The following is a 26,956-nucleotide window of genomic DNA, read 5'->3' as shown; positions in this document are numbered from 1 at the left end:
ATGAGAAAACGTTGGGGTTTGGACGGCCTGGCCGGGCGGGCGGTGTTCGAGGTCGAAGACCAGATCGGAGGCAGACATGTCAAGCCCTCGGCGGGCAAAAAGAAATGTCGAAAGGCTCAATTGGCCCGGCGATCACCTGAGCGTCGACGGCGGCTCCGAACAAAAGGACACCGACACAATACTAACAACCACAAACAACGACAACAACGAGAACAATTGACGAATTGACAGGTGAACATCAAAAGCCTTGACCTTGACCGCCACAACACCGGGCAGAGTGACAACGGCTCCCGCAGCCACACGCAGGCCAGAAAAGGACAAGGGGGCTGACGTGAAGTCGAACAGGCCGAAGGAGCTGGTACCAAGTCACAGTGCCAAGATCTGCGTTTTCCAGAAGCTTGGACCGAAATGGGAAGAGTTGGTGATGCCAACCAATGGGCATTGAGCACGCTCACCGGACCCACCGTCCAGCGTGCAGGCGGCAAAACGGAGCCGGGGGGCTGCAGTCACCTTTCACTTGGCTCATGAGTTCCAGGAAGGTCCCCATCGGCCTGAAATTCTTTTTTAAATAAGACTCCATCACCGCCCAGGCCCAGGCCCAAGCAAGCACCCGTTCCGCCCTGTTCGTTCTGGTGGGACATCCCGTCAGGCTTCGCTGGACGCCCAATTCAACATTCTCATCCCCCTCAAGTTTCTGGGGGGAAGCCTAATCCTTTCAACACCAACAACGGCTATCACCAAGTCACGGACGGGCAGCTCTCCTGGCTGTTGTCTGTCTCCTTGACTCACGAGTCCACTCATTCCTGACCCCTTGGCTCGGAGCTCCCACCCGACCCGACATTCGCCGGATCCTCTGGGCCGAGTCCACCCCGCGTCCGAAAGCCACCGCTCTCAACAGCATCACACGCGATAGCGCCGCGTGGTGCATTGTCCGAAACATTTCGCAGCCAGTCCCGTGAATCGCAACGCCAGTACTTGGCCCTCCTCCTGTCTGGATTTATTCCTACCTGTTTTGCGCTCAATTCCATGTAAGCTCGTCCTTTTTCATCCCATTTCGACCTCGAGACCACTTGTTCCACCAAAACGACCCACCGTTGTTGGGCAAAAAGCAGGGTTCTGCCCTCCAACATCCTCCCCCTGAGCACGGTCTCGAGCCTATGCCCGTGCCTATTTCCACGTAGCGGATGGGCCGAAGAAAGTGGGAAAGTAACGAGTTCTGGTTGCTGACGGTTCTTCATGAGATCAGTTATTTTTTTTCCTCATGAGTCGGCCTCGCCTGTAATCCTTCAACTCCTCAACCTCCTTCGTCCGCCATGGTTGTCTCGAATTTCTTGCCCTCGCGCTTCCGCGGGGAGCAACCCGCCGCCCAGACGGTAGCCCCGTCATGGCTCAACAAAAAGGTCACGCCGCTTCTCCAGGTCCTCGCCCGCCTCACGTCTACACACCCGATCCAGACCATCGTCATCGTTGCCCTCCTCGCGAGCTCCTCATACATGGGGCTCCTCGAGGAGAGCCTGTTCGATGCCACCCGCAGCGTCCGGAAGGCCGACTGGTCCTCACTTGTCGAGGGCAGCCGCCTCCTCAGGGCTGCTCAGGATACCGACTGGACCTGGCAGGCCTATGACCCCGAAGCCCCGATCCCTCCTACCGCCGACCACCTCGCTCTCTTGACCCTCGTCTTCCCGGAGTCGCTCTCTACGGATCCCACCAAGGCCCCTCCTTTGGTCAATACGGTTCCGATCCCTCAGAACCTGTCGATCCGCCAGCTCCCGTCTACCTCCAACTCCTTCACGGCCTACTCGCAGGATAGCGCTCTGGCGTTTGCCATGCCCTATGACCAAGCCCCTGAGTTCCTCAGCGTTGCTCAGGAGATCCCCAACGGGACCCCCTCTCCCGAGACTCGCGAGACTCCTGGCGGCCGGGAGACCAAGATGTGGATCATGAAGGCCGCCCGCGTCCAGACTCGTAGCAGCCTTGCCCGCTGGCTCCGCAATGGCTGGACCGAGTTCATGGATCTGCTCAAGAACGCAGAGACTCTCGACATTGTCATCATGGCTCTCGGCTACATCTCGATGCATCTCACCTTCGTCTCGCTCTTCTTGTCGATGCGTCGCCTGGGCTCCAATTTCTGGCTGGCCACGAGCGTTATCTTCTCGTCGACCTTTGCCTTCCTCTTCGGTCTGTTTGTCACCACCAAGATGGGTGTTCCGATTTCCATGGTCCTCTTGTCTGAGGGCCTGCCCTTCCTGGTCGTGACCATCGGCTTCGAGAAGAACATTGTGCTCACCCGCGCCGTCCTGTCACATGCTCTCGAGCACCGCCGCTCTGAAGCGGCGCCAGGAAAGGGCTCCAAGAAGGCCGGCGCGACAGCTGGCAGCGTTATCCAGTCGGCTATCTACAGCGCCATCAAGGAGAAGGGCTTCGGCATCGTCAAGGACTACGCTATCGAGGGCAGCATCCTCGTTGTCGGTGCCGCCTCCGGTGTCCAGGGTGGTCTGCAGCAATTCTGCTTCCTCGCTGCCTGGATCCTCTTCTTCGATTGCATCCTCCTTTTCTCCTTCTACACGGCCATCCTCTGCATAAAGCTTGAGATCAACCGCATCAAGCGCCATGTCGAGATGCGCAGGGCCCTGGAGGATGACGGCGTCAGCCGCCGCGTCGCCGAGAACGTTGCTCAGAGCAATGACTGGCCCCAGGCCGACGAACCCGGCACCAGTATTTTTGGTCGCCAGGTTAAGAGCACCCACATCCCCAAGTTCAAGCTCCTCATGGTCTCAGGTTTCTTCCTCGTCAATGCGCTCAACCTCGTCACCATCCCCTTCCGCAGCACCCATTCTATTTCGCAGCTCTCGTCGTGGGCTCGCGGTCTCGGCGGCATCACGTCTCCTGCCGTTGTCGATCCCTTCAAGGTCGCCTCCAACGGCCTTGACATGATTCTTGAGGGTGCCAAGGCCGACGGCCGTGAGACCATCATCACCGTCCTTACCCCTATCCACTACGAGCTGGAGTTCCCCTCAGTCCACTATGACCTTCCTCAGCCCATCGAGGTCTCTGACAACGAGACGTACGGTGATCTCTCTGGCTATGGCGTCGGTGGTCGCATGGTCGGCAGTATCCTGAAGAGCCTTGAGGACCCCATTCTCTCCAAGTGGATCGTTGTCGCCCTGGCCATGAGCGTCGCTTTGAACGGCTACCTCTTCAACGCGGCCCGCTGGGGCATCAAGGACCCGAACCTTCCGGATCATCCCATCGATCCCAAGGAGCTGGCCCGTGCTGAAAAGTTCAACAACTCGGACAACGCCACCCTCCCTGTTGGCGGTGGTGGCGGCTATGCTCAACCGACGCCGTCTTCCCCTTCCATCCCGCCCACCCCGGCTCTAACCGACGACGAGAGCGACAGCCCTAAGAAGAGTGAAGCCCCGCAATCGGATCAGCCCATGACAATCAGGCCCAAGGAGGAACTGGAAAAGATGCTGGCTGAGAAGCGTGCCCATGAGCTCAACGACGAAGAGGTGGTCGCCCTGTCGCTGCGTGGCAAGATTCCTGGATATGCCCTCGAGAAGACTCTCAAGGATTTCACGCGTGCCGTCAAGGTCCGCCGGACCATCATCTCTCGCACCAAGGCCACTGCCGACTTGACCGGCTTCCTGGAGAGGTCTAAGCTGCCCTACCAGAACTACAACTGGGCTCAGGTTCACGGCGCCTGCTGCGAGAACGTCATCGGTTACATGCCTATTCCCGTCGGTGTTGCCGGCCCCTTGGTTGTCGACGGTCAGAGCTACTTCATCCCTATGGCTACGACTGAGGGTGTGCTGGTTGCTAGCACGAGCCGCGGCTGCAAGGCGATTAATTCGGGCGGTGGCGCTGTCACGGTCCTGACGGCGGATGGCATGACCCGTGGCCCTTGTGTCGCCTTCGAGACCCTTGAGCGCGCCGGTGCTGCCAAGCTCTGGCTGGATTCGGAGAAGGGACAGTCGATCATGAAGAAGGCCTTCAACTCGACCAGCCGCTTCGCGCGTCTTGAGTCGATGAAGACTGCACTTGCCGGTACCAACCTCTACATTCGGTTCAAGACGACGACGGGCGATGCCATGGGTATGAACATGATTTCCAAAGGTGTGGAGCACGCCCTCAACGTCATGATGAGCGAGGGTTTCGAGGACATGCATATCGTCTCTGTTAGCGGTAACTACTGCACCGATAAGAAGCCTGCCGCCGTCAACTGGATTGACGGCCGTGGCAAGAGCGTGGTCGCCGAGGCTATCATTCCTGCGGAGGTGGTCAAGACCGTTCTCAAGACTGATGTCGACAGCATGGTGGAGCTCAATGTGAACAAGAACCTGATCGGCTCCGCCATGGCTGGTTCCGTTGGCGGTTTCAACGCCCATGCTGCCAACATTGTCGCCGCCATTTTCATTGCCACGGGCCAGGACCCGGCGCAGGTCGTCGAGAGTGCCAACTGCATTACCATCATGAGGAAGTGAGTTTTCTGTTAGCCCCAATGACAGTTGAAGAACATTCAGCTAACGTGCCGTCCAGTCTCCGCGGAAACCTTCAGATCACCGTCTCGATGCCCTCTCTGGAAGTTGGTACCCTGGGTGGTGGCACCATCCTCGAGCCACAGGCCGCTATGCTCGATATGCTCGGCGTCCGTGGACCCCACCCGACGAACCCGGGCGAGAATGCCCGCCGTCTGGCACGCATAATTGCCGCCGCCGTCTTGGCTGGCGAGCTCTCTCTCTGCTCGGCTCTTGCCGCAGGCCACCTTGTCAAGGCCCACATGCAACATAACCGCTCCCAGCCTCCGACGAGGAGCACCACGCCCGCTCCTCAGACGCCGGTGCCTGGGGCAGGGTTTGCGACGGGCTTGGAGAGGACAATGTCTGCGGCGGCGCTGTCGCGGCAGAGGCGTTAGGATATTTCTTTTTTGCTTAGATGGATTGGTGTGGCTGTTATCGGTTGTACATACAGCAGCATACCTAGTTAGGTACTTTACTACCTATCGTACGTAATGTAGATAATGTGCTGCATGGTAGAGGAGTCGAGTTGGGTGGTATAGTGACAAGAAAAAGCGTTTATGCATTTCCGGGTCGGTGTTGTGCTAATGGGGCGGGCGGTGGTTTGTGTCCTTGAATGTGTAAATGGCGGCCTGGATTGTCCTACAAGCCACATATAGATATGCCTACCTATATAGCACTCAACTTCACTTGGCTGGCTGGAACCTCGCACCGTCCAACCACCATTCCATTTCTTCTACCTTCCCAGTGTCCATTACCAGACATGAACATGACCGTAGGCATCACTCACCCCTGTGGCTGAGGCCAAAACTCCAACACTACCTCCTCCCCCGTCACTTCAATCTCCACCTCATCCACCCCGCCTCCGTCCTCCGCGACATCCAACATAAACTTGTACGGCCCAGGATACAAGACGCGATTCCCGGCCTCGTCCACCCGCGCCAAGTCCCCGAGCTTGATGTCCACCAAGGCCGCCTTGGTCTCCCCCGGCCCGATGGCTCGAAGGCGCGTGTACCCCACGAGGGTTTTGACGGGGTAGGGTCTGGGGCCGTATTCGCCGGTGACGAAAACGAGGGCGACGTAGTCGGTCGTGAGACCTCCGTTTGATGGGGAGAGGTTGGTCGTCCAGACGGAGATTTGGAGGGGGAATGGGCAGAGGTCGGGGTGGTTGTTGTGAAGAGTCAAGTTGCAGGAGGAGAGGAGGTCGGCGGTGGTGAGGGAGAGGGTGGTGAAGATGCCGAATTTGGCGCGGAGGGGGGCGTAGTGGAGGCCGTGGCCGAAGGGGAGGGTTACGAGGGATGATGAGGAAGAGGAGGAGGAGGAGGGGTGCGGGAGCCAGCGGTATGTCCTGCCAGGGAACGAGCTGCTAGTGTTGGGCCGGAGATGGACCGGCGTGCTGAGATCGAAAGGGTTTTGCGCGTCCGGGCGCAGGCGCATGTCTGTCAGTGCTACCCGCTTGGTGTACTCCTCGGCGTATTGGGTTACTGGCAGCCGCCCGGCCGGCGAGGAGATGCCGAGCAGGGTGTACATGGCGGCCAACCCGCCCGCTTGGCCGGGGTATCCGGCCCAGAGAATGGCAGAGATATTCGGGTTGGAGAGCAGCGGTGCGGTGTCGAGCTGGTCGCCGAGCTGGATCACGATGACAGGCTTCCCGAGGGAGGAGAGGGTGGTGATGAGCTCGAGCTCGGCGCGCGGCCAGGAGACGCTGTCCCTGTCGAGGTCTTCGCGCGCAAGGGACAGGTCAGAGCCGCCAAAGTAGAGGATGTACGAGGCCGAAGAGGCGGCGGCGAGGGCTGGGGTGGTCCAGGTGTCGGGTGTGTCGGGGTTGGCGTTGGTGATTACGGGTGCGCCGGGGGCGTAGGTGTAGTTGAGTTGGAGCAACTCAGCGGCGTGGAGCGGGGACAGGAGGTAGGGCGGAATGCCGCTGTAGCCGCCGAGCATGTGGGCGTTGGGAGCAGCCCAGTGGCCGATGATTGCTACTTGGGCAGCGGTGGTGGTGAAAGGGGGGAACGGGATTGCGTCGCGTAAGGGGAGGGTTTGGTTGAGGTTCTTGAGGAGGACCATCCCGTCCAGAGCGGACTGGAGAGCGAGGAGCTGGTGCTCGGTGGTACTTACGTTGGCGGCGGACAGGGAGCGGTAGGCGGCCGCTGGGGAGGAGGAGGTTGGAGGGTCAAAATAGCCTACCCGGACGAGCCCCTCGTAGAGACGGCGCAGGGCTCGGTCGATGACGGCTTCGGAGAGGAGACCTTGGTCGTAGGCGCCGACGACGTCGGCGTAGGGTAGCCACCCGGCAACTTCGCAGATGGTGTCGGTGCCAGCATTGAGAGCAGCAGCAACCGCCTCCGCGGGAGATTGGGAGTAGTTGTGCCAACTGGGGAGGAAGTTCTAATAGGGAGAGTAAGTCAAGCTGCCAGAGAAGAGTAATGGGACCCAAGGACCGCGTGTTACCTGAATGGCGTAGCAATCGCTGGTGATGTAGTTGTTATGGCCTGTCCAGTTCCAATGCTTCCGCAGGATGTCGTCCATCAAATAGGTATTGGCGCAGGCAGGAGTGCCGTTGACAGCGTTGTATGAGCACATGATGGAGCCGACATTGGAGTCCCTGGCACATTGCTGGAACGGAGGCATGTAGTACTCTGACAGGTCTTGGAGCGATACGATGGCGTTGAACTGGTGTCGTGTGAGGTCCTGCCACCGTTCCAGATCGTAGGCGGCGTAATGCTTGCATGTGGCTATGACCCTCCGGACGGGACCGTCGCCCTCCAAGCCGGCTAGGAACGCCCGGACATAGCCCTTGATGCGAACAGGGTCTTCGCCTGGTGTCTAGTTGGAATTGTTAGCCTGCCTCGTTCAACAATATACAAGGACTCCTGACGAGGTGTCACCTCATGTCCTCTTCCCCATCTCGGGTCCTTGTACGGGTTGATGTTCGGGGACCAGTAGTCGAGTCCGGCAAGCCCTGCGTTTGCAAATGCCCGAGCTTCAGTGCTGATGGCGCTGGCCACCTGGTACACTAGGTCGTCGTCGAAGGCGGCCGCCAGGGTGATGGTGTTTGCAAACGAGGTCGCATTAGAGAAGTCAGACCCCAGTGGATTGAAAGTGACCCCAGGGGATAGGGCGACGCCATGAAGTGCTTCGTTCCACCAGGCATATGGCGGTAGGCCCAGCCGCGGAGCTCCTTTGCTCATGCTAGTGACAGCCGTGTCAGCATGAATGACTGAGAACCCTGAGGATGGCGCAATATGAAGACATACTCAACGAGGTTATCCAGCTTCTCGGCCACCGTCATGGCCTTGACCAAGGCCGCAGCACGATCCGCCGGCGCCGCGGTCACGTCGCATACCGTGTTGTTGGCCAACGGTCCGTTGATGCAATTCGGATACTCCAAGCCGACAACCCCGGTGATGGCGAGAAAGCTCGCCAGCCTTCTAGTCAGGGCCTTCATGGTCGCCGATATACTCTGTGCCTCATGAGATGGATGAGGGCGCCATGAGAGCAAGGGGCCATGATATAGTAAGAACAGCGAGTGTCCAAGCCATTTCCTTATTCTCGCTTCATATCTTTTCCGAGAATCACACACTGTTATAGGCGGCTAAATTTGGCTGCTCCTCAACGATTTCGAGATCTCACAGCTCAAATCGGTCACTTTCGCTGCCCCGGTGCCGTTACTAGCTGCCGATTTAATACCCGGAAATGAACCCGGCATTCGATATCACCTTTTACTACCCAAGAGCCCAGAACCCAGAACTCCACTAGGGCTTCTTTTTTGGTCTGATGCCCCTCGACAACCTGATAACCTACGACCAAGGCACCGTCCGCCCGGTCTCATGAGACTCTCTTGCCAGCTCAATGATCCTCAAACCATCCCTTGCCGTTTCTGGCTTCACAAACACCTCGGTCTCACCCCGGATTGCCGCGACGATATTCTCGTAATACCCACGGTACCAGCCAGGGAAGCTCGGATACCGGGCAATGTGGTACTTGGCTGTCTTTTGATAGTCCAGCGGCTTCAGGCTTGGGTCAGGGTGATCCGGGATCGGGTCCAGCGTTGTCAGAGTGCCCCAAATTCTCTGGTCCTCAACGCCTGTCTCGGGGCTGATTGCGGGCTGGCCTGGCGCCGCGATGGCTTGGTCTTCTTGGGGGTCGGTTCCGAACTGTAATGGTTGGTTAATCAGCACGGTGTTTCGTGGCAATTACAATCGACTGCCCTGGTCAACACACCTTGAGAAACGTCCCCCGAGTGCCGCGGACAAAGAACCGCAGCTGGTCCCTCATGTGTGTAACGCTGGCCGTCTTGATGGTCACGAGGAGATTCTTCTTTTCTCCCGAGTACTGCAGGATGATGGTGAAGGTGTCATCGATGGCACTGTCAATGCCGCGGTTGCTGCGGAGAAAGGCCGTCACAGACGAAGGACGACCGAAGAGCACGAGCGCTTGGTCAATGGTGTGGGTGCCTTGTTTATGTCAGCACTTGATGTTCTTTTGGCTGGTGAAGTACAGGCAGGTCAGGCATACCCAGCGCGAAGAGCATTCCCTCACCGGGAATGTACTCTTTGCTGGTCCAATGCGAGATCCAGCCCGGATCTGGGTAATCGAAGTGGATGTCGGCCTCGAGGATATCTCCGAGGGCACCACTCTCAACGAGATGTCGGACTGTGCGGAAGTCACTGTCGAACCGGCGGTCTGGTGCCTATGTCAGTCTTGGAGGCCTCCTATTCTCAGGGAGTTGGAAGAGCTTACTGTGATATACCGTAAGAATCTTGCCCTTCTCCTGAGCCAGGGCAATCAACTTGTCTGCCTCCGCGCTGGTGGCGACAAATGGTTTCTCCACGACGACTATTATTTCATGGCAACTTCTTAGCATTCTTCACCGTCATTCTTAACGTCTGAAGAGCTCATCACAACTCACCATGCTTCCCTGCAAGAAGTGCCTTTTCCGCATATTCTCCATGCGCCGTTGAAGTCAAAACAAGCACCAGTTCGATGTCCTCATCAGCAAAGAACTCGTCCGCCGTCCGGTAGTGCTTGGCCTTGGGGAAGTCGATGGTGCAGTGGCCCCAGCGGGGTGCGTCATTGGGGTTGGTGGGCGCCGGAGCCCGCTGCAGAAAGGCAATGACCTCGAGGTCAGGGTTGGGGAGAATGAAGGGCAGGTGGAAACATTTGGTGGAAAAGCCGTAGCCGACGATTCCGACGCGGATTGCCATGGTTACCTGTGAACGGATGGTGGGTTGGGTGTCACTGTTCGATCGCAGTGGTGAAGTGCGGAGATCGGTGACCATTCTCTGAGGCACCTCAGTCGCGAAGTGGAGGCGCTCTTATTCCCGAGTCGCATCTCGGCCATACTTCGCATAGCATGAAACAGATATTATTAATCCACGGCCTATCAACCCCCAGCAGAGATTGGATAGAATGACGTCCCCTTCTGTACACAACTTGGTGGATAGAGTGGCATCTCATGTTCCAAGAAGTCTGAAAGAGAAAGGCAGAGCTGAAGACCATCTTTACTTATCGACATCGCATTATTGTGCTAAAATGCTATTATTTTCCCACTTATTTTACCCACGGAAGTAGATGCAAGCATGATCACCCCTTGAACCCCTGAACCAAGTAAACAAAGACAAGAAGCAAAACCTAGATTTTCTCCCCTTTGCACACGTCCCTTTCGTTCAATCCATATCCGTCCTCTCCCACACCGACAGCGACCACGGCCCCCCACAATATTCCGGTTGCTTCCCCATCGTTCCCCCGCAGCGATCCCAACAAGTCCAGTCGGGTGCCCGTTGGGCCTTCTCCGACAAAGTCAAGCAGTTGCACACCTTGCCGTACCACGTCCCAAAGTGGCGCAGGTCGGGCTTCTTCTCCCTGCACTCGCCGGCGCACATCTCGTTGGTCATGTTTTGCCGCTCACCCCCCGTATCCACCAGCACCAGCGATAGAGCGTACCAGTAGCAGCCTACGTACCGGGCGTTGGTGACAGGGACGAGTGGGAAGACGAAGGCTTCGGAGGTGTTTGGTTCATCGCTACTGGTGGTGGATATTATCGAAGGCCCTGGGGTTGAAGTGGCTAGTACTTCCAAGGGTCCTACGGTCGTTTCCAGTCGTGACACCTTGAGGCCGAGGATGGTGCTGGCTGTGGCTAAGGCGACGATGACCATGAACAAAAAGCATGACAAGACGAAAATGGGAGTTTGTATGCCAAAGATTCGACGCTCTAGCCTCTTCTCTGGTTCTGTGGCGGGCGGGCCTGGGTCACTTTGTTGGAAATGGCCATACTCGCTGTTGTAGTGGGATGTCGGAGCAGGTGTCTTCGGCCAGGTGTGCTGCCCATAGTACTGATGGTGATGCGGATCATAGACCTGGGGATCGCTCCCATCGTTGCGTTCAATGGTCGGGATGGGGAGATCATGACCCTGGCATGGTGAATTGGCTTGCTGAACTGGTATTAAGGACAGTAGCACTCTGCCATGAAGCTAATCACTCACCTCTCTGTCCGTCATAATTACAGCACGCGGCAGGTATACAAGATGGTGATGAGGTAATCAGTGGCTGTAGGACTAGGACTCGACAAGATGCAAGCCGCAATCTGTCATGAAGAGGCGAAGAGTCTCACAAGTCGAGCAAGACAGCCACCTTCGCTTTTTAGATACCTTTGGGATGTGAAGGCTTGCTGCACTCTTTTATGAGACGACCTATAAACATGATCCAAGCAGCGCACCGTTAGTGCGCGAGACAGGTAGAAGGCTGTTCCGCCGCTGTCGTGCCACACATCTCGGGACAGGATTGTCAGCAAAGTGGTTTGGTAAGAAATGGGCTTATCGGAACGGCGACGTCAAGGAGTGTTTGGGGTTTCACACACTGCTACGACGGCTTCTCAAGCAGATATGAATTTGGCCTCCAACCAACACTTCAGCCCCCAAGTCAGACGACCGAAAGGATATATCCTCGGGTACCTCAGCCTCTTCCTTCTGTTCAGCGACTCAGGAGCAATACTCTCGGGATTCAATAAGAACAATGTATCCCTCAATATAAATAGGCTCTCCTCTGATGGCGTTGAGATCCGTCACCAGGTGCTAACTGAATCGGAGAGGTCACTCGTGAGTTTTACCTTCTTCCCCCCCCCCCTTTTCCCATCCTACGCCTCTTGCTTTTCAACCACGAGACCTTCTCTTTTGAACTCGAAGCTGGGTGTTTGTGTGCAACTGCGCCCTCGGCCCCTGCCTCGCCTGTGTGCTGGTTGTGGCGCCAACCAAGGCAGGCAGCCATGAACCGACACGCCGAACTTGAGATCAACCACACTGAAGGAAGGCGCCTGACACGAGAGCTGCCTGTTTCATGGACCTCTCGCAGACACCGGAAAGCAGGGGAGGAACAGGGCGGGAACGTCAGAAGTACCATCTGTTAGTGCAGGCCAGATTTTTGTATGTGAAATCAATCCTGACAACTACCGCCTTTAACACGAGGTTCGCGTGGTTGCCGTCTTTCAGAGTTCCAAGATCATGGAACTTCTCTGCCGATGACGTGGTTCGTGAAGGCTCAGCTGAGAGAATGAGGACGGCTTTCCACACTTTCCTCTTATCTAAGGTAGACAGGGGAGAACCCGTCTACCTCCACAAATGGTTCAACCATTGCAACAAAGCCCGACGTCAAATCTTCCTTCGAATCCCCACTCTCACATGTCCGTCCTCTCCCAAATAGACAACGCCCAACCCCCGCCACAGTACTCTGGCTGTTTGCCCTTCGTCCCCTCACACCGCGCGTTACATTGCCACTCGGGCGCCCGTTGCGCCGTCTCCGACAGCGTGACGCAGTAGCACACGAAGCCATCCTTGGTGCCAAAGGCACGTATATGCGGCGCCCTCTCCCTGCACCGGGTGGAGCAAAGCTCGTTTGTCATGTTCTGTTGATCACGGCCCATATCCACCAAGACGAGATTGATCGAGTACCAGTAGCAGCCGACGTAGCGGGCGTTGGTCACGGGGACGAGAGGGTAGGCGATGGGATCTGACGATGGTTGTGCAGTGGCGAGGACCTCCAGGGGCCCGACGGTTGTTTCTAGACGTGAAACTTGAGACCAAGAAGAGCTCCCACCGTTACTAAGGCCACGATGATGACGAAAAGGAGGCAGGAGAGCACGAAGACTGGAGTTTGGATGCCCAGGCATCTGCGCTGGGGTTTCTCGGCCTCTGTCATGGCCTCGCCGTTCTGACGGTCGTTTAGCGGGTACCAGCCCGCTTCGGGGATGGCTTCTGGTGTCGTGCCGGGAGCCTTACGCCACGGATATTCGCCATGTTGGTGATGGTGATCTTGACAGTAGTAAACTTGGAGATCGCTTCCTTCGTTGCGCTCCGCGGTTGGGATAGGGAGATCGTGGCCCTGGGTGACGAATCAGCTTGGAATAGGAGACGGAATGTTGTTCGTCTCTCTACAAAAACATGGCACACTGACGCACCTCTGTATTTGACATGATGGCTGTTCGTTGTTCGGTATGGAAAAGGAGTCCTGAAGACGAGCAAGTGGGGGATGAAATATCACCCTGCGAAGTTACCAAGGTAGTGGCAAGTTGGTAATGAGGGAATCTCCCGAACCTTGATTGCGATGGCCTTCCATTTGAGACATCGCATAGGCTCTGGGGCCTGAAAGTTGGCTGAAGCCGTGGGAAGTAGCTTAGGGGCGCGAACGCCGTTGATCGACAGTGAGCATCTGTTGTGCTACCTTCCCCAAGCCTAGCTGGACACCGACTTGACAATAAACTGGCTTCTTACTGGATCGATGCAATCCTGGCTGTCTCCGCCCGGCGCTTCTACAAGGCTGAGGAAAATACGGCCCAGAAGCATGTGATGAACGGCTGAGCGCCACCAAGTCAGGGCAACAGGTTACACTTAGGACATGCTCGATGGGCCTGACTCTCCTCCCCAAGGATTGCTTATAGCACTTGGCAACCTGCATAGCGAAAGCACAAGTCTACTTGGCCGAGCCCTTTTAATACCTGTTTCAGATTATTTTGAGCGTTCTGAGACAATCATAGACCAACTTAAACTCAATTTGATCAACCACTCTGCAGGGCACTCTTTCTGTTTAGGATTTAGGTTGGGAAGACTTTCCTCCGAGGATCCCTTTCTGGTTTGTTTGTTCCGCTCGCTTTTGCTGTGTTTGACCGTTTCGTCCGCTTTGATGATGATGAGACTTCTCTTAAGATTTCGCCACCCGTTTAAACCATCATCTATGATGTTGAGTCAACCCCTGGGCCAAGTAAACAAACCCCTGAAAAATGGCCATAAACCCTCTGGGTTCACCTGCGTGCCACCACAGCCATTGCCTGTTTTCCGTAACCACCAAGTTGCGCTACTCGCCAATAACTTGCTAAAATATTAATACCATCATTTTCTTCTAGAAGCTGAAACATCTGTCCATTACCACCCCGAGCGCTCTGCGCGATATGAACAACACCCCTAGGCAGGCCGAACTGAAACTCACCCATGCCCTCCTCACACCATATCCGTCCTCTCCCACAACGTCAGCGCCCACTTTCCACCACAATAATCCGGCACCTGCACATGTCCCGAATTACCCTTGCACAACATCGAGCACTGCCAATCTGGGAGAGTCTGCTGCCGAGGATGGCGGCTGTGGTCGCTAGGGCGATGATCACCAGGCACAGGACGCAGGATAAAGTGAGGAAGGGTATTGGGAGGCCGAAAATACTGCGGCCAGGCTTGGTGGATGTTGTTGCTGCTGGTGGGTTGGGTTGGATACTGTTGTTGTGCGCAGGGCCAGCTTCGTTTCTATTTATGGCTCGATGCAGTGTCAGGCACGTTTTTTGCCACGCATATGCAGCATGATTTTGTTGGGCAGTATGGCATTGATGGGGGTATTGCCACGGGTGATAGACTTGTAAATTATTCCCATTGTTGCGTTCGTTGTTTGGAATTGGGAGATCGTAGCCCTAGAGTACTGAGCTAGCTTCCTAGCCTACCATGTCCCGGGTTTGTCGTCTCCCTCAAGAGCTCCAGGGGTGACATGTTCTCCCACCTCCCGGTTTGCCATATTGACGTGAATCGTTGAAGCCTGGATGTGAATGAAGATTATGAAGGAATTGGCGACGAAGAGAAAAACAGACGAGACTCATTCGAATGCAACGTGACTTGGTTCATCAGTTTCTTGAGGCATCAACCCAACGATCATGGTCTTGGTCTATTATGTATAAGCAGGCTTCTATAAAATTGGTGCCTATTGTCTTGTCGTATTCCTGACATTTGCGCCGTCAGCATGGCCCGGGAGGGAGCCCTTTCGGACCTGAGCTGGGTACGTCTGAGAGGCTGGCTTGGTCGATGTTGTGCTACGCGATGTGGATGTACTAGACAAATCTAGAAGTTGAGTGGCTTGCTGGAACGGCACAGACAAGACTCCTTCGGGTTACTACAGGGTCGGAGATGTCTTCTGTGCCGAGCCTCCCCCAGCAGCGCGTAGGGCTGAGCGACATAGATCGACTACCAGTCCATACGAGTATCTAGGTGGCCCCCAAGTGTCACAACAACGTTTGGTCTTCCAAGTCCTATCTCACGCTGCACATATTGGTCCCACATAACTATGGAGGCATCCTCACTGTACCCCTTCTCGTCGAACAACCGATCTTATTTTCGCTGATCTGAATTAGTTCCCCATTCCCCAGGGCAGACTTCTATCATCTGCTAGCAGGCCGGTCTATCCAGCCGAAGCTATACTCCGGCCCCGTGACAGCCCCTTCGGGAGCCCCGGCGGCAGCCCGACCAGCACTAGCCTGGTCCATTTCACTAGCGGCGCTGCGTCCAAGCGTCCCATTATTATTCCGTTGTTGTCTCGGCCGTTCTTGAAAAACTCTCTGTTGCCTCCGCCAGCGTCGTCGATCTTTCCATACCTCGACGAAAGACACGGTCTCCTCTTTGCAGCAACACGCGATCGCCGACGCATATATGGCCAGCATGAACCGCGACCCGGCGATCCCAAACATCAACCCCACATCCAACTTCTGGTCCGCGCCCCTGGGGCCGTTCATCCCCCTCTTGAGGCCCTCGGTGATGCATCCCGCCGCCACAAACCCAAACACCCCTGAGATCAAAGTTGATAGTAGAACTGGATACCCTTGCCCTCCTGTTGCTATCGTCGCCAAAATTGTGAAGATATCGATCGAGATAATTATGATTTGAAACGCGGCTCCCGCGCGGATGAGGCGCTCGGCGGCTTTTTGACTGGAAGGCAGGCCGGATGGAGGGAGGCTCGCGAAGGTCTCAGCCCAGGAGGTGAGAACAGCATTTGCGTCGGTTCGGTTTTTGCGGGGGCTCGAGCGGCGCCGGAGACTGTCATGGAGGGACTCTTCAAGCACAGTCAAGACGTTTTGGGTCGGGAGAAAGGCGCCGCGGCAGTAGATTTTGCCCGTGTCACGGTACCTGTCGCATATCCCTGTTTGGAAGGCCTCTATGAGTATGATGACCCCAGCTGCAGTAGAAGAACTGCGGAGTAGCTGGGTACACAGAAGACAAAGGTAAGGATTGACTCACCGGCCATGCCAACATACCACTCTGTTGGCAGCTCCGGAGGTATCAAAGGTTCAAGTTGTATGTTACCAGACGCAAGAATCGCCTTTTCCTTCAGGCCTCGCGCAACTTCCGAGACGTTAGCTATGAACAACGGCCAGAATACCGGCCTTGGCGACGAGCCGTAGGTAAGTTGCAAGAAGGAGAGGACATTCGTTACTAGGCGACATTATTTACCAAGTTAGAGGCATGAGACTATTAATCAAGCTCTGTGAAAATGGAAAGGGTCCTGGGGACTGGCACTTACGCACAATAACCCCGGTTATGAAAACGACACTGGAGAAATAGAGTATCTTCATAATGGAGAATCAGGAGGCAGGAAAAGGGTTTCGGAGAGAAGAACGCAGTAATATTTCGCACAGAGCGGCGGCTGATGTCGAAGGAGACGAGAGAAGACCGTTCCTAAGACATCATCAACTGCATAAGAAGGCGATGAGCGCCGCGTCCTTATAGGACTTTGTCACGTTGCAACCCCCCACACATCGACGTCGTAGTTGACCCGAATTCATCTCCCACGAGCACACCCACCACACCACCTGCGGCCACCAACCACATGGAACCCTCAAAAGAGGCTCTTAACAATTGTGGCTGTGTTTATCAGGTCGTGGATCACTCGCGACCCGGCCCGCAGGCCCATCTTGTCACTAGCTGTGCCGCTCGCCTGACACACCGCATTGCTGGGGCATTGCTCTGATGGTTCTAGTGTCCTGGGCTGATATCACCCAAACCTAATGGCATAGAGCATCATCGTTTGGCATGCCTTCATCTATTGCATGCAGGAGCTTGTGCACTGAGCTAACCAAGGTACTGGGTAGGTTCTATCTAGAGAGAGTCTTCATCCTAGAGTCATGCAGTCAATTGTCCAAAAGACCCCAAAATACCATGCAGTTGCCGTCTAATAACCCACCATCTCGTGTCATGTATCGTTTTCCACGGAGAAAGAGAAAGATAAAGATATAGAGAGAGCAAGAAAGAAAAGAGAATAATGAAAGAAAAAAAGCGAAAACGAAAAAAAAAGAAAAAAGAAAGAAAAAAGAACCGAGTCCAACCTTAATCCCCTGTATGCCGTAAATAGGTTCCTAGATATCCCTCCAAAATATAACGCTCAAACACAAGCAAAACTCCCCCAAACCATAAACAATGCAGACAACCTCTAGAGAAACCCACCAATAAATACCCCTTCCTTAGAGATTCCGATACTCCGGCCCAGCGGCAAACCCCTCGGCGCCGCGATATCCCATCTCCTCCTCACCGCTGGTCCCATCATGCTCCACGCCCAACCTCCTGGGCCCCGTGCCCGGCAAGACGCCGTAATAATACCTCCTCCCCCTCTCGCAAATCCTCTTCTCCCTCTCCTTCCCCTTGAGAATCGACACCCCTTCCATATCCGCCAACAACCCCTCGCTGCGCGACACGTACCACATCAGCCCTGCGATGCAACGCGGGTCGACCGGCATGGGCGGGTACTTGACGAAGAAGGACCAACCAAGGACGACGAGCATGAGGCCGAGGAAGACGCAGCTGAGCACGGCGCAGGCGGTGGCCACAGCGCCAGTTTGGGCAAGGTTGAAGGGCACGTTGGCCAGCAGGACGGGGAGGAACTCGGACATGATGGCGGCGAGGGAGACGAAGGCCAGAAACAGCTGGCGGTGGCGGATGCCAGACCAGAGGCCGGAAAAAGGGTTCGTGGACGGCGTGTAGAGGATGGATCGCCGCGCGGATTGGGTTTGCTGAGAGAGGAGGAGGAAGGGGGTTATGACGCTGACACCTGGAAGGGGGAACTGTTAGCAAAAGAACATCGCCGGGAAGCTAGAAGAAGCTGAGAAGACTTACTGATGAAAAACGCCTGCCAGCACAGGGCGATGATAACACCAATCACCGCCGACACGAACCGCACACCAAACGTGTTGGAGTTGAGGAACAACCACAACCTCCCTCCGTCCTTGATCCCTCCGCGATAATACGCGTGATAATACACCACAAACACAAACACCGCTAGATGCAGCGTCATAACCGTGATCCTCCACGGATACCTCAACGCCATGAACGGCAAGATATGCACGCTCCCATCCGCCGGCGCATCTCCGTCAGCCCTCCCACGATTATTCCCCTCCATCTTCGCCGCCGCCAACGCCGCAGGGGACGGGTCGTGATCATCAAACTCCCCATCCGATCTTAATCCCCTCCCGGCCTCATCCAGGAGCACAAACCCATACTCATCCCTCCCCTCTGCGTTCGTAAAAAACCCCAACGCATACACCTTCTCCGCGACCGCCTTCCTCATGGATTTCTCCCCCATCTGCCAAATCTTCACATGCTCGCACCTCGCCAACGACGCTACCCCCGCGATGCTCCACGGATTGGCGTACAACCCCGTCGTCCACCGGCTCACCAACCACGCGACGATCCCGAGCAGGCAACCCACCACGCCGAGCACGCCAACCAGCACGTACGCGGGCGCGGGACTCACACCCAGCGCGGGGCCGCAGGTTTTCGGACTAGCCGTGTTGACCCAGCAGATGCCGTGCAGTTTGAGGCCTATCGCCTCGGTGGCGAGCGGCACCGAGAAGCTCGCGCAGAGCACCATGAGCGTGGTGATGAAGGGGACCGGGTGGCCGTGCATGAGCGAGACGACGGGGGCGACCCAGGCGTACAGGCCGGTGTATTGCAGGAGCAGGGTATCCTGCCCGGGAGCCGGCGGGGTGGAGGTGGACGGGAGCAGCGTCGAGTGGCCGAGTTTGGGAAGGGAATGCCACGGCTGGTAGAGTTTGGCGTTGAGGTCGATGACGCGCAACGGGATGACCAGCGCGACGGCGAGAAGGGGAGGGAGGAAGGTGCCCAGGAAGATGTCGGCTTGGGTCCACTTGTAGACGCGCGTGCTCGTGCCAATGACGGTGGGCATGGGCGTGTCGGTGACGACGCTGGCGGGGATGGTAGAGGTGTGGGTACGTGTTGTTCCCGGGATGGTGGAGGTGATACTTGTCAGGCTTGGGGTGGAGGTGATGGTTCGGAGCGTGCCCGAGATCGTGGTGACGAGGGTTGAGGCGGAGATGGTGCTGGTGTACAGGCTCATGCTACCGCCGGAGGTGGTGACAAGGGTGAAGGTGATGGGCCCGGTTCCAGTTGGGGTCGCCACAAGGACTTGGGTCGTCAAGGTCCCGTCGATGGTGGTGGTGATGGTATATGAGACGGGCTGGCCGATCGGAACGTTCGTTGGTGTCACCACCACAATGTCGGTAACAGGGGATCCTCCGCTCACTTCGACATTGGTCACAGTGATCGGCACACCAACGGCAGTCGGAGAGGTGGTGACGACGTCGGTGAACCAGGTGCCGCCAGACTCCCAGGCGGTGGTGTAGGTAATAGGCTGCAAAGGATCACCTGTTGGCGTAATGACGATGGTGTTGGTGACGGGCGAGCCTCCAGTGAAACCAGTGAGAGTTTGAGTGACGGGTTGAGGATTCCATCCTTGTGTCGCAGCAGCTGGGTTCCCCGGGTCCGGCGTGATGACAACATAATTGGTCACCTCGCTCGGATCAACCCAAACACTTCCAGTGACTTTTCCCTCGATGGTGCGTGTCTCGACCTTTGCATCGTCCTGAGTAACGACCACCACCGGGGGTGGGGTATAAACAACCACGGTCTCCTTCGGCGGAATTCTCTCCTCGCTCTTCACCACCGTCGGCTCATTTGGAGTGGTCACCGGCGGGATCGGCTCGGGGTAGATAGTGGTGTATTCGATATGAGTGAACTCGCCAGTCTGGGGGATGATGACGGTGGAAAGAGTGGTGGTGATGATGATGAGAGTTTCACCAGTGCTAACGGAGGTGCCCTCGGTCCGGGTTGTCGCGGATGTCGGAACAGTAATCGTCGACTCTGCCGGGGACGACTCCTCCTCGGTTGCGGTACGAGTTGTATAAAACGAACCGCCGCCTTGTCCGTCGCCAGTTGTTGTTTCGGATGGGTATTCGATCGTCGAAGTCGTGACATAGTCCGTGCTGTAGACAACATCGCTGGTGTATGTGAACGTCTCCTCTTGTGTCAAGGTCAAGGTGATGATGGTGACGACTTCCGAGGTGCTGTACGAGGTCCAGCCAGAGGTGTAGGTCGCGATAGGGACCACCGAAGCTCCGCTCGGAAGAGACGCCGACGAGGACACACCCTCGACTTGTCCAAAAACCCACTCATCGCTAGCCGTCGAGCGTGTCTCGGCAGACTCTGGGAGTGTCGTCGTCTCCACGACAAGGGTGGAAAGCACACTTGTCACCTCCGGACGAGCAGGCTTCGAGGTTGGGACGACGGGTTCTGTCGATGTCCCGATGGTGGGCGTCTCCGTGGGAGCTGAGATTGTCAACTCTTCAACATCTTCTGTTGCCGTTGTTGGCGTCTCCTCCTTGCCCTCCGGCTCGGCCCTGGCAAGCCTCAGCTTGAATCGGTGTGGCTGGGTCGCGTTGGGGTGGATGCCCATGATCTTTGCCGTGCTGTCCGAGTCGGGCATTGTCCTGTCGGCGACGATGACGAGCACCATGGCGCTCAGCAGCAGCAGCCCGACCGACAGCATGAAGGGCCACCTCAAGACCGTCGGCTTGTAGTTGGGCGTGCCGCCGGGCTGCCACGCCGGCGCTTTCCGGCGGAGGTCGTCCTCGAGGTCGGACGGTCCATCATGAAAGTCCTCGGTGGCCTGGGGGTTGTATTCGTATGCCGCTCGCTGTTTGTCACGGTCACGCCCGTATGCCCCGGCGTGCTGCATATCGTCCGTCCTTGGACCAGGTACACCGGGCCGTGCCGCCTCCGTGCCTCGAGAGAAGTGAAGGTGAGGGAAGGTCGAGCTTCGGGAGGGCCCTTGTCGTGTCGACCGTCGTGTGATGTCTTTGTAAGTGGTGATCAACTCGCAGATCCGATCTCGCGCCTAATGTATGGCTGCCCCCCCTTCGACTTCAAGGTTCCTGACCTATGCGTCGAACTGCATGCTTTTGGGTCTGCCCTATGCCCTATGCCTTCTGTGCCTTCGGAGAGATTTACGACCAAACAGGAATGCAGGTCGACGCAAGTCTCGCGATCCGGGACTGTTTGCCTCCATTACATACACATTGGTGCCCGGTGGCGCAGATGGGCGCATAGGGCCAGAGGGCCGCCGTAGGGCTTGGCTCGAGGTGGCCATCGGGATCTGTCGTGCAGGCCGACGACTTGCAGTGCGGCTGAAGCCATATCCAACCACTCGGTCCTCCTTGGTCACCACTCAGCCACCCGCCGCGCTCTCCTGATTGGCGATGGCGGTGGCTTGTTTCCCGCTGGGTCCAACGAGAACACAAGGGAACCTTACGCTTCCGTCAACTCAAGACATGAATCTTCCATCGTCATTGGCGACAGCAACCGCGCCGTCCAAAGTCCTGTGGGTAACACCGGCGAGCCCAATGCGCCCTCAAAGCCATCGTGTGTCAGTCGGTGTGGCTTTCTGCGCCATCGATGCGAGACCAGTTTGGGCGAGGCATTTGTCTTGTTCATTTTATCCGCGATGCTATCCGGAATGATGATCCAAACTACCGGTACGCAGATGCTGAAAATAGGGACGGACAGTGTAAGCTAGACTCGATCATGACCACCACGTGCGCCTTGGCAACGGTGCACAAGCGACGGACACGGCACCCTCACCATCTCCCGTCGATACTGGGAGTTGCTGGATGACTTGGCATCAACACGACCAACAAACAACTCATCTCAAAGTTCTTTGTCGAAACTCCGCCACACTTTCCCAGGTCTAGACTGGGTCTGAAACATGTTTTGACGCTTGAGTTCGGAGCTGGCTCATTGCTCGGTTATCCGCTAGAAGTGCTAGTTATGAAGCTGACGCCGTTTCCCAGCCCCAGCTGCCAAACCCCCACTTAGGCGCAAAGCTCCAGGTAGGAATCTTGCGGCAACCCATCATCATGCCCGTGAGGAAGAAGAACCGGAAGCAGGTTTGTTGGTGAAGAAAGCGCAGACGAAACGCCCCGAGGATGGTATTTTTTTGCTTGTTGTCCCGCGTCCCAACCACCCGTGCCCCATCCATGTACATGTCCCTCTAAACCCGAGTGTCCCATGTCAGAATTGAACGCTTTCCGGCTTCCCACCGCATGGCGGGCCGGGCCATGCAAGGCCAGCTTCCGTAAACCAGAGCCATGTCCATGTCCTCAACACGTCACCACCATCTTCCCCGGCCACCAGGCGCTTAGAACACGAGGGCAGCACCCTTGGTCTTCTTGTCACCACTGTGTGTCATGTTAGTGCTGTTCAGCTTGGGGGTGTGTGTCTGGGTCATCGAGGGAGCCGCCGGGATGATTCGATCAGTCTGTCGAGCATCGAGACTGTTCCAACTACATCTTGTTCCACGATCTAAGCGCGCAGGATGACGGCGCGGAACTCGCAATTTGCCGCCAGGAATTTCCGTACGGGTTGGTTGTTGCAAATAGTTTGGTCGGTGGATGAATCGGTCTCGACCCCATTCCTTCTCTCTGCCTCACGAGCCGAGCCTTCTTAACCGCCACACCAACTCTTCCCAGCAGCTTTCGTGACCAAGAGCCACCCGCCAGATAATCAGGTCTCGTCGGGGGGGTCGTCGAACGGGTGATCGGGTGTGGATTCCATCGGTGGCGTCAAAGTCGTTGAACTCGAGTCGAATCGCGCCTTGAATATCCCGGCGGTCCCTCTGTGACAAATATCTCATGGAAACCGAATCAAAACTTACCCAAGCTCGAAGTGCTTGCAGCGCTTGAGAGGGAGCTGCTTCTTGGTCTTGCAGGACGAGCATTCCTGTACAAAAGCCTCATTTAGCATTCCCTTCCCCGCCCATCTCCCAAGTCCAATTCCACCGAGGCCAAGCTCACCAGCCGGAGCACAATCTTCTTGGTGGTCTTCGCCTTCTTGTGGAAGACGGGCTTCGTCTGACCACCGTAACCGGACTGCTTGCGGTCGTAACGACGCTTTCCCTGCGCGAACGCCGAGGCCTTGCCAGCCTTGTACTGGGTGACCTTGTGCAGGGTGTGCTTGTTGCAGTCCTTGCCCTTGCAGAAGGTCTTGCGGGTCTTGGGAACGTTCACCATTTTGACGGTCGGGAGCGGGGGGATCCGGACGTTGGGGGATGTTGTTTGGTGAGACGGATTTTTGGTGGTGATGGTGGTGTCGTCGGTTCAGATCGGTCCCTCACTTTGGCTCTGCGCTGTGGGTGGGTTTTCGCCGAATTTGCAATTTTCGACCAGGGCAAGCCGTGTGTGGGTTGCATAGGGCAATAGATGTTCCGTGCCGACAGCCGCTCTTTCCGCGCGGATGGCCTGGGTGGCCCCACCCAAAGTTTCACCCTAACCCTGAACCCTTGAGGTTTTCCAGTGCTCGCTGCGAGGCACACGCATCAGATGCACGTACTCTCCAACACAAATCCAGGATCTCACATTTTCGATCAACACCGTCAAGGCAAAGTTGGTTGTGATGGAACTATCAGCACCCAAATTTGACCTCGAGCATGTTGACCTTGTTGGTCTTTTTGAACATTGTCGAGGCCTGTTTTGAGCAGTCGTAGTAGTCGAATGGACAAGGCAGTTTGTTTTGGTGGAGCAAGCCGATGGTCCCTCCGGCGACGGTTGTCCAACCCCAACCCGAGATGACCTCGATGCCGAATCCCATCTTCCGGACCTCAAAACGCTTCCCGTGACAGCCGGGACCGTCACTCCATCCCGGGCTCCGGCGCCAAGCTCGTTCGGCCGGGTCGGAACTCCGTTGCCGTCCTGAGGCAGGGGACCGGACCGTTCACCCAATCAGCGGGTGCTGCAGCGCCGCCCCCGTGCAGACGGTTCCCGGAAGATGGCCCTGTGAGAATGGGTGCAAGGCGACGTTCCTGTCTCAAGTGTAAGCACTAGTCAGGAGACAGGCGCATATCTTGGGAGGTTGGGCGACAGGCAGCCAAGTCAATGGAACAAGCTTGAAGACGTAAATATGCAGCGGTCGGCGCATCAGGGTCTTGAGGTCCCAATCTCTGAGATGTTTTGATCTGGAAACCATCGTCAGCTGCCCGTGTTTTAGGCCTAGAGCAAGATTCGTCAACACCATGATCTCCACCGATTCAGTGTCCATGATGCGTGTTCTCGCGCTATGTAAGTTCAAATTCCTCCCATGGCCAAGCCAAGGCCTGGAACCACCATTAACACTCAATCTTTCAGCACCAAGAGGAAATGGATGGGAAATATCCGAGGAGCCTTTCAGCGTCGAAGCGGTGAGCCGATCCGTCACGTCCCCTGAACATACAATGGACTGAGGAGCTGATTACCCTCATCATCAGCTCGCCGACTTACCCAAAGTATGCTATGTGTAAGAATCACTCGCCCTCCCATATGACCAAGTTAATACCATGTCTAACGAACTCACCACAGCTTCGTCGACCACGCCGACTATTACCAGAGCGAAAGCCGGAGGCAGAGCATCCTCGCCCACTTCGACGTGCCAGCATACGTGGCCAACCGCACATGCATCGAGGTCAACGGCTACTTTGGAAGCAAAGCCAGCTATGACGACGGCGGCGGCACTCTCGCCGGGTACTCGACTTGGTTCCGCACCCTGGTCAAGATGGTGCGCAAAATCCCCGACGAGCCGCACGACAGCGCCCCCGAATACGTGACCGGGAAAAAGGACTACAGATGGTTTGAGATGTCCTTCTTCACGCGGTGGCGCCGGCCAACGGGTCCGGGAGGCGAAGGCGCCATTGCGCAAGTTTTGTGCGTCCATACTCCGTTCGACTTCCCGGAGGAGCTGAAGAAGCTGCTCGAGACAGACGGCAGGCCGCCCCTTGACCTGCGTGACCCGTATGCGCTGCACCCGTGTCTTATTGACCAGTCGATCGTGTATGCGGATATCTCGGTCTGGAGAGTGCGGGATCCGGTGAGGAAGTTGGAGAAGGTGAGTACCTGACTTGAACCACAGTCCCGGCTTGCGCGGAATAGCTGCGAGCCTAACACAAGATTCTCCTAGACACGCATGCGGCTAGGAGCCATCTTCAACCCAATCCATGAAATGAACCGGCACGCGCTCCACACGATTGAAGTCCTCGAGGGCTCCATCGACACGCTCACGGCCCTCCAAGAGCGGCGCAGTGCGGTTCACGAGCGCCTCGCCGACCAACTTAGCGAGACGTACCGCGAGCAGGCGCGTGACTACGGCGAGTTCCAACTTTCGCTGGTCAGGAACCTGAAGCTGCGGTCCGAGTCCAACCGTGAGAGGCTGAAAGATGAAATTGATTTGGTAAGCTCACCCTCGTTCCTTTGCTACAAACCGCATCCATCCCGTCTCATGTTCGAAGGCAGTGGGCTAACTCGCGGAAAGGCCTTCAACAACCTCTCACGGCAAGACAACGACGTGCAAAAGTCCATCGCGGTGCTGACCATGGTGTTCCTCCCGGCTACCTTCATCTCGGCCGTATTCAGTACCACCTTCTTCAACTTTGGCGAGGACGGCACTTGGGAAGTCTCCCCGAAGCAGTGGATTTACTGGGCCACCACCATCCCGGCCACCATCCTCTCCGTCTTTGTCTGGCAGATGTGGGTTTCTCACAGCGACGCTATTTCCAAGTTTTGCGCCGGGTTGTTCTCGTGGCCCCCTAAACTGGTTTTCGGAGATCAGGAGGAGAGGGAGAAGAAGGCAACTACGAGTGCTCCTGTGGGAAAGGTGTTGGAGGCGTAAGGGAGTTGGTGATGAGCGCCAGGAAGGCGGGTATATGACGCAGGTTCCATATGAAAGGTAACGACACATGTATGTATTATATGGATAATACGTCTGCCTCCAGGTATGTGGTATCATTATTAACGATTCAATGCCACTGCTATGTCTCCGACCAAGGGACCTAATCACTTCTCCCACCGTAACCTTGCCATGGAGCTCCTCCTCGTCATCCCCAATCATATGGCGATGACGGAGGTAGGTAGGTACCTAGGTACTTCCCTGATGTAGGCATGGAGGAAACTGGGGTTAAATCGTGACTTGGTCAATTTCATTTTCGTTCTTATTGGATAGCACCATGCTCAAGCCCGGATACACTCATAAACGCTCCGTTCACAACATGGCCCATGAGTCATTTATTTGCCCTATTCTAGGTAGCTTCCTGGGGAGTATTAAGGGACAAGGTGGTAATCCGTATTAGGATTCATCACCCTTGTCTTCACACTCTTCTCCTATCTGTTCCTCACCCTCCTATTCAACAAGCTCTTCACTCTTTTCTACTTCTCATCTTAATACTTGCGCCTGTTACAGTCTCACAACTGGGTCTCTTCAATGCGTTCTTGTAAGATCCAAGCACGTCGAGCGGAGTTCTGTTCGTGACATCAGCCAAGAGCTCTGAGGTCTTCTCTCGGGACGTTCCAAGATGGTGATGTCAACAACAATAAGTGTAGGTTCCTGGTGAATGTCCCAGACCTGCTGCATGGCCATCTTGATTAGCGGAAACGGCTGACTATCGAATGTCCACTCACACCTGCGCCCATGCCCATAGTAAAAGTGATGAAAAGCCAGAGATTCGTCATCTTTTGGGCCACGCTTTTTGAGTCGTTTAACCCCGCACCAGCGATAGTTATGCTTTTCGTCGTGCCAATCGTCAGTGCACCCTTGTTCCAGCACCAACGGCACTATCCCCGTCCTTATACAGTAAGGTCGCAGAACATCGTCTCGACCGAACACAATAGCGAAACCCAGGTTCGGATGTTTGAGTTGGTTGAAGATTTCTTCCCCCTGGGATTTCGCTTTTCTCGCATCAGGCTTGTTGTTCAGGTGGCAATACAGCGCCCATATACTCCCCTGGAAGTCGCCCGTTACTAATGGGAAGACAAGACCTTCATGCCTCAACACCATGGCACG

At 56.2% G+C, this 26,956-nt stretch overlaps 11 protein-coding genes across 11 annotated transcripts; 2 read left to right on the top strand and 9 right to left on the bottom strand.

Annotated features, from left to right (window-relative positions):
* Window positions 1–797: 797 nt before the first annotated feature.
* VTJ04DRAFT_1373 (uncharacterized protein) lies at window positions 798–1,028 on the bottom strand (the record flags this gene model as incomplete). Its single annotated transcript, XM_069359053.1, has 1 exon — window positions 798–1,028. One exon carries the CDS (start codon window positions 1,026–1,028, stop codon window positions 798–800), a length of 231 nt encoding a protein of 76 aa, XP_069223981.1.
* Window positions 1,029–1,313: 285 nt separating this feature from the next.
* On the top strand, window positions 1,314–4,915 carry VTJ04DRAFT_1372 (uncharacterized protein; the record flags this gene model as incomplete). The annotated part of the gene is made up of 2 exons (XM_069359052.1): window positions 1,314–4,480; window positions 4,540–4,915. The coding sequence occupies 2 exons, from the start codon at window positions 1,314–1,316 to the stop codon at window positions 4,913–4,915; spliced, it is 3,543 nt and encodes a 1,180-aa protein (XP_069223980.1).
* A 388-nt stretch (window positions 4,916–5,303) lies between these two features.
* VTJ04DRAFT_1371 (uncharacterized protein) lies at window positions 5,304–7,962 on the bottom strand (the record flags this gene model as incomplete). Its single annotated transcript, XM_069359051.1, has 4 exons — window positions 5,304–6,902; window positions 6,966–7,340; window positions 7,403–7,706; window positions 7,772–7,962. 4 exons carry the CDS (start codon window positions 7,960–7,962, stop codon window positions 5,304–5,306), a joined length of 2,469 nt encoding a protein of 822 aa, XP_069223979.1.
* Window positions 7,963–8,314: 352 nt separating this feature from the next.
* On the bottom strand, window positions 8,315–9,796 carry VTJ04DRAFT_1370 (uncharacterized protein; the record flags this gene model as incomplete). The annotated part of the gene is made up of 5 exons (XM_069359050.1): window positions 8,315–8,671; window positions 8,739–8,971; window positions 9,033–9,200; window positions 9,258–9,353; window positions 9,427–9,796. The coding sequence occupies 5 exons, from the start codon at window positions 9,794–9,796 to the stop codon at window positions 8,315–8,317; spliced, it is 1,224 nt and encodes a 407-aa protein (XP_069223978.1).
* Window positions 9,797–10,183: 387 nt separating this feature from the next.
* Window positions 10,184–11,014, bottom strand: VTJ04DRAFT_1369 (uncharacterized protein; the record flags this gene model as incomplete). The annotated part of the gene is made up of 2 exons (XM_069359048.1): window positions 10,184–10,927; window positions 11,000–11,014. 2 exons carry the CDS (start codon window positions 11,012–11,014, stop codon window positions 10,184–10,186), a joined length of 759 nt encoding a protein of 252 aa, XP_069223977.1.
* Window positions 11,015–12,186: 1,172 nt separating this feature from the next.
* Window positions 12,187–12,981, bottom strand: VTJ04DRAFT_1368 (uncharacterized protein; the record flags this gene model as incomplete). The annotated part of the gene is made up of 3 exons (XM_069359047.1): window positions 12,187–12,546; window positions 12,606–12,890; window positions 12,967–12,981. 3 exons carry the CDS (start codon window positions 12,979–12,981, stop codon window positions 12,187–12,189), a joined length of 660 nt encoding a protein of 219 aa, XP_069223976.1.
* Window positions 12,982–15,198: 2,217 nt separating this feature from the next.
* On the bottom strand, window positions 15,199–16,386 carry VTJ04DRAFT_1367 (uncharacterized protein; the record flags this gene model as incomplete). The annotated part of the gene is made up of 3 exons (XM_069359046.1): window positions 15,199–15,953; window positions 16,052–16,246; window positions 16,335–16,386. The coding sequence occupies 3 exons, from the start codon at window positions 16,384–16,386 to the stop codon at window positions 15,199–15,201; spliced, it is 1,002 nt and encodes a 333-aa protein (XP_069223975.1).
* Window positions 16,387–17,271: 885 nt separating this feature from the next.
* VTJ04DRAFT_1366 (uncharacterized protein) lies at window positions 17,272–20,837 on the bottom strand (the record flags this gene model as incomplete). The annotated part of the gene is made up of 2 exons (XM_069359045.1): window positions 17,272–17,855; window positions 17,921–20,837. The coding sequence occupies 2 exons, from the start codon at window positions 20,835–20,837 to the stop codon at window positions 17,272–17,274; spliced, it is 3,501 nt and encodes a 1,166-aa protein (XP_069223974.1).
* Window positions 20,838–21,923: 1,086 nt separating this feature from the next.
* VTJ04DRAFT_1365 (uncharacterized protein) lies at window positions 21,924–22,142 on the bottom strand (the record flags this gene model as incomplete). Its single annotated transcript, XM_069359044.1, has 1 exon — window positions 21,924–22,142. One exon carries the CDS (start codon window positions 22,140–22,142, stop codon window positions 21,924–21,926), a length of 219 nt encoding a protein of 72 aa, XP_069223973.1.
* A 153-nt stretch (window positions 22,143–22,295) lies between these two features.
* VTJ04DRAFT_1364 (60S ribosomal protein eL42) lies at window positions 22,296–23,166 on the bottom strand (the record flags this gene model as incomplete). The annotated part of the gene is made up of 3 exons (XM_069359043.1): window positions 22,296–22,335; window positions 22,812–22,876; window positions 22,951–23,166. The coding sequence occupies 3 exons, from the start codon at window positions 23,164–23,166 to the stop codon at window positions 22,296–22,298; spliced, it is 321 nt and encodes a 106-aa protein (XP_069223972.1).
* A 998-nt stretch (window positions 23,167–24,164) lies between these two features.
* VTJ04DRAFT_1363 (uncharacterized protein) lies at window positions 24,165–25,789 on the top strand (the record flags this gene model as incomplete). The annotated part of the gene is made up of 6 exons (XM_069359042.1): window positions 24,165–24,210; window positions 24,277–24,329; window positions 24,396–24,424; window positions 24,487–25,009; window positions 25,082–25,351; window positions 25,433–25,789. The coding sequence occupies 6 exons, from the start codon at window positions 24,165–24,167 to the stop codon at window positions 25,787–25,789; spliced, it is 1,278 nt and encodes a 425-aa protein (XP_069223971.1).
* Between the last annotated feature and the right edge of the window lie 1,167 nt (window positions 25,790–26,956).

The sequence above is a fragment of the Mycothermus thermophilus genome, assembly GCF_041956435.1.
Source record: "Mycothermus thermophilus strain CBS 625.91 unplaced genomic scaffold VTJ04scaffold_1, whole genome shotgun sequence".
Classification (NCBI taxonomy): Eukaryota; Fungi; Ascomycota; class Sordariomycetes; order Sordariales; family Chaetomiaceae; genus Mycothermus; species Mycothermus thermophilus.
This window is presented reverse-complemented; position numbering and strand designations above follow the sequence as displayed.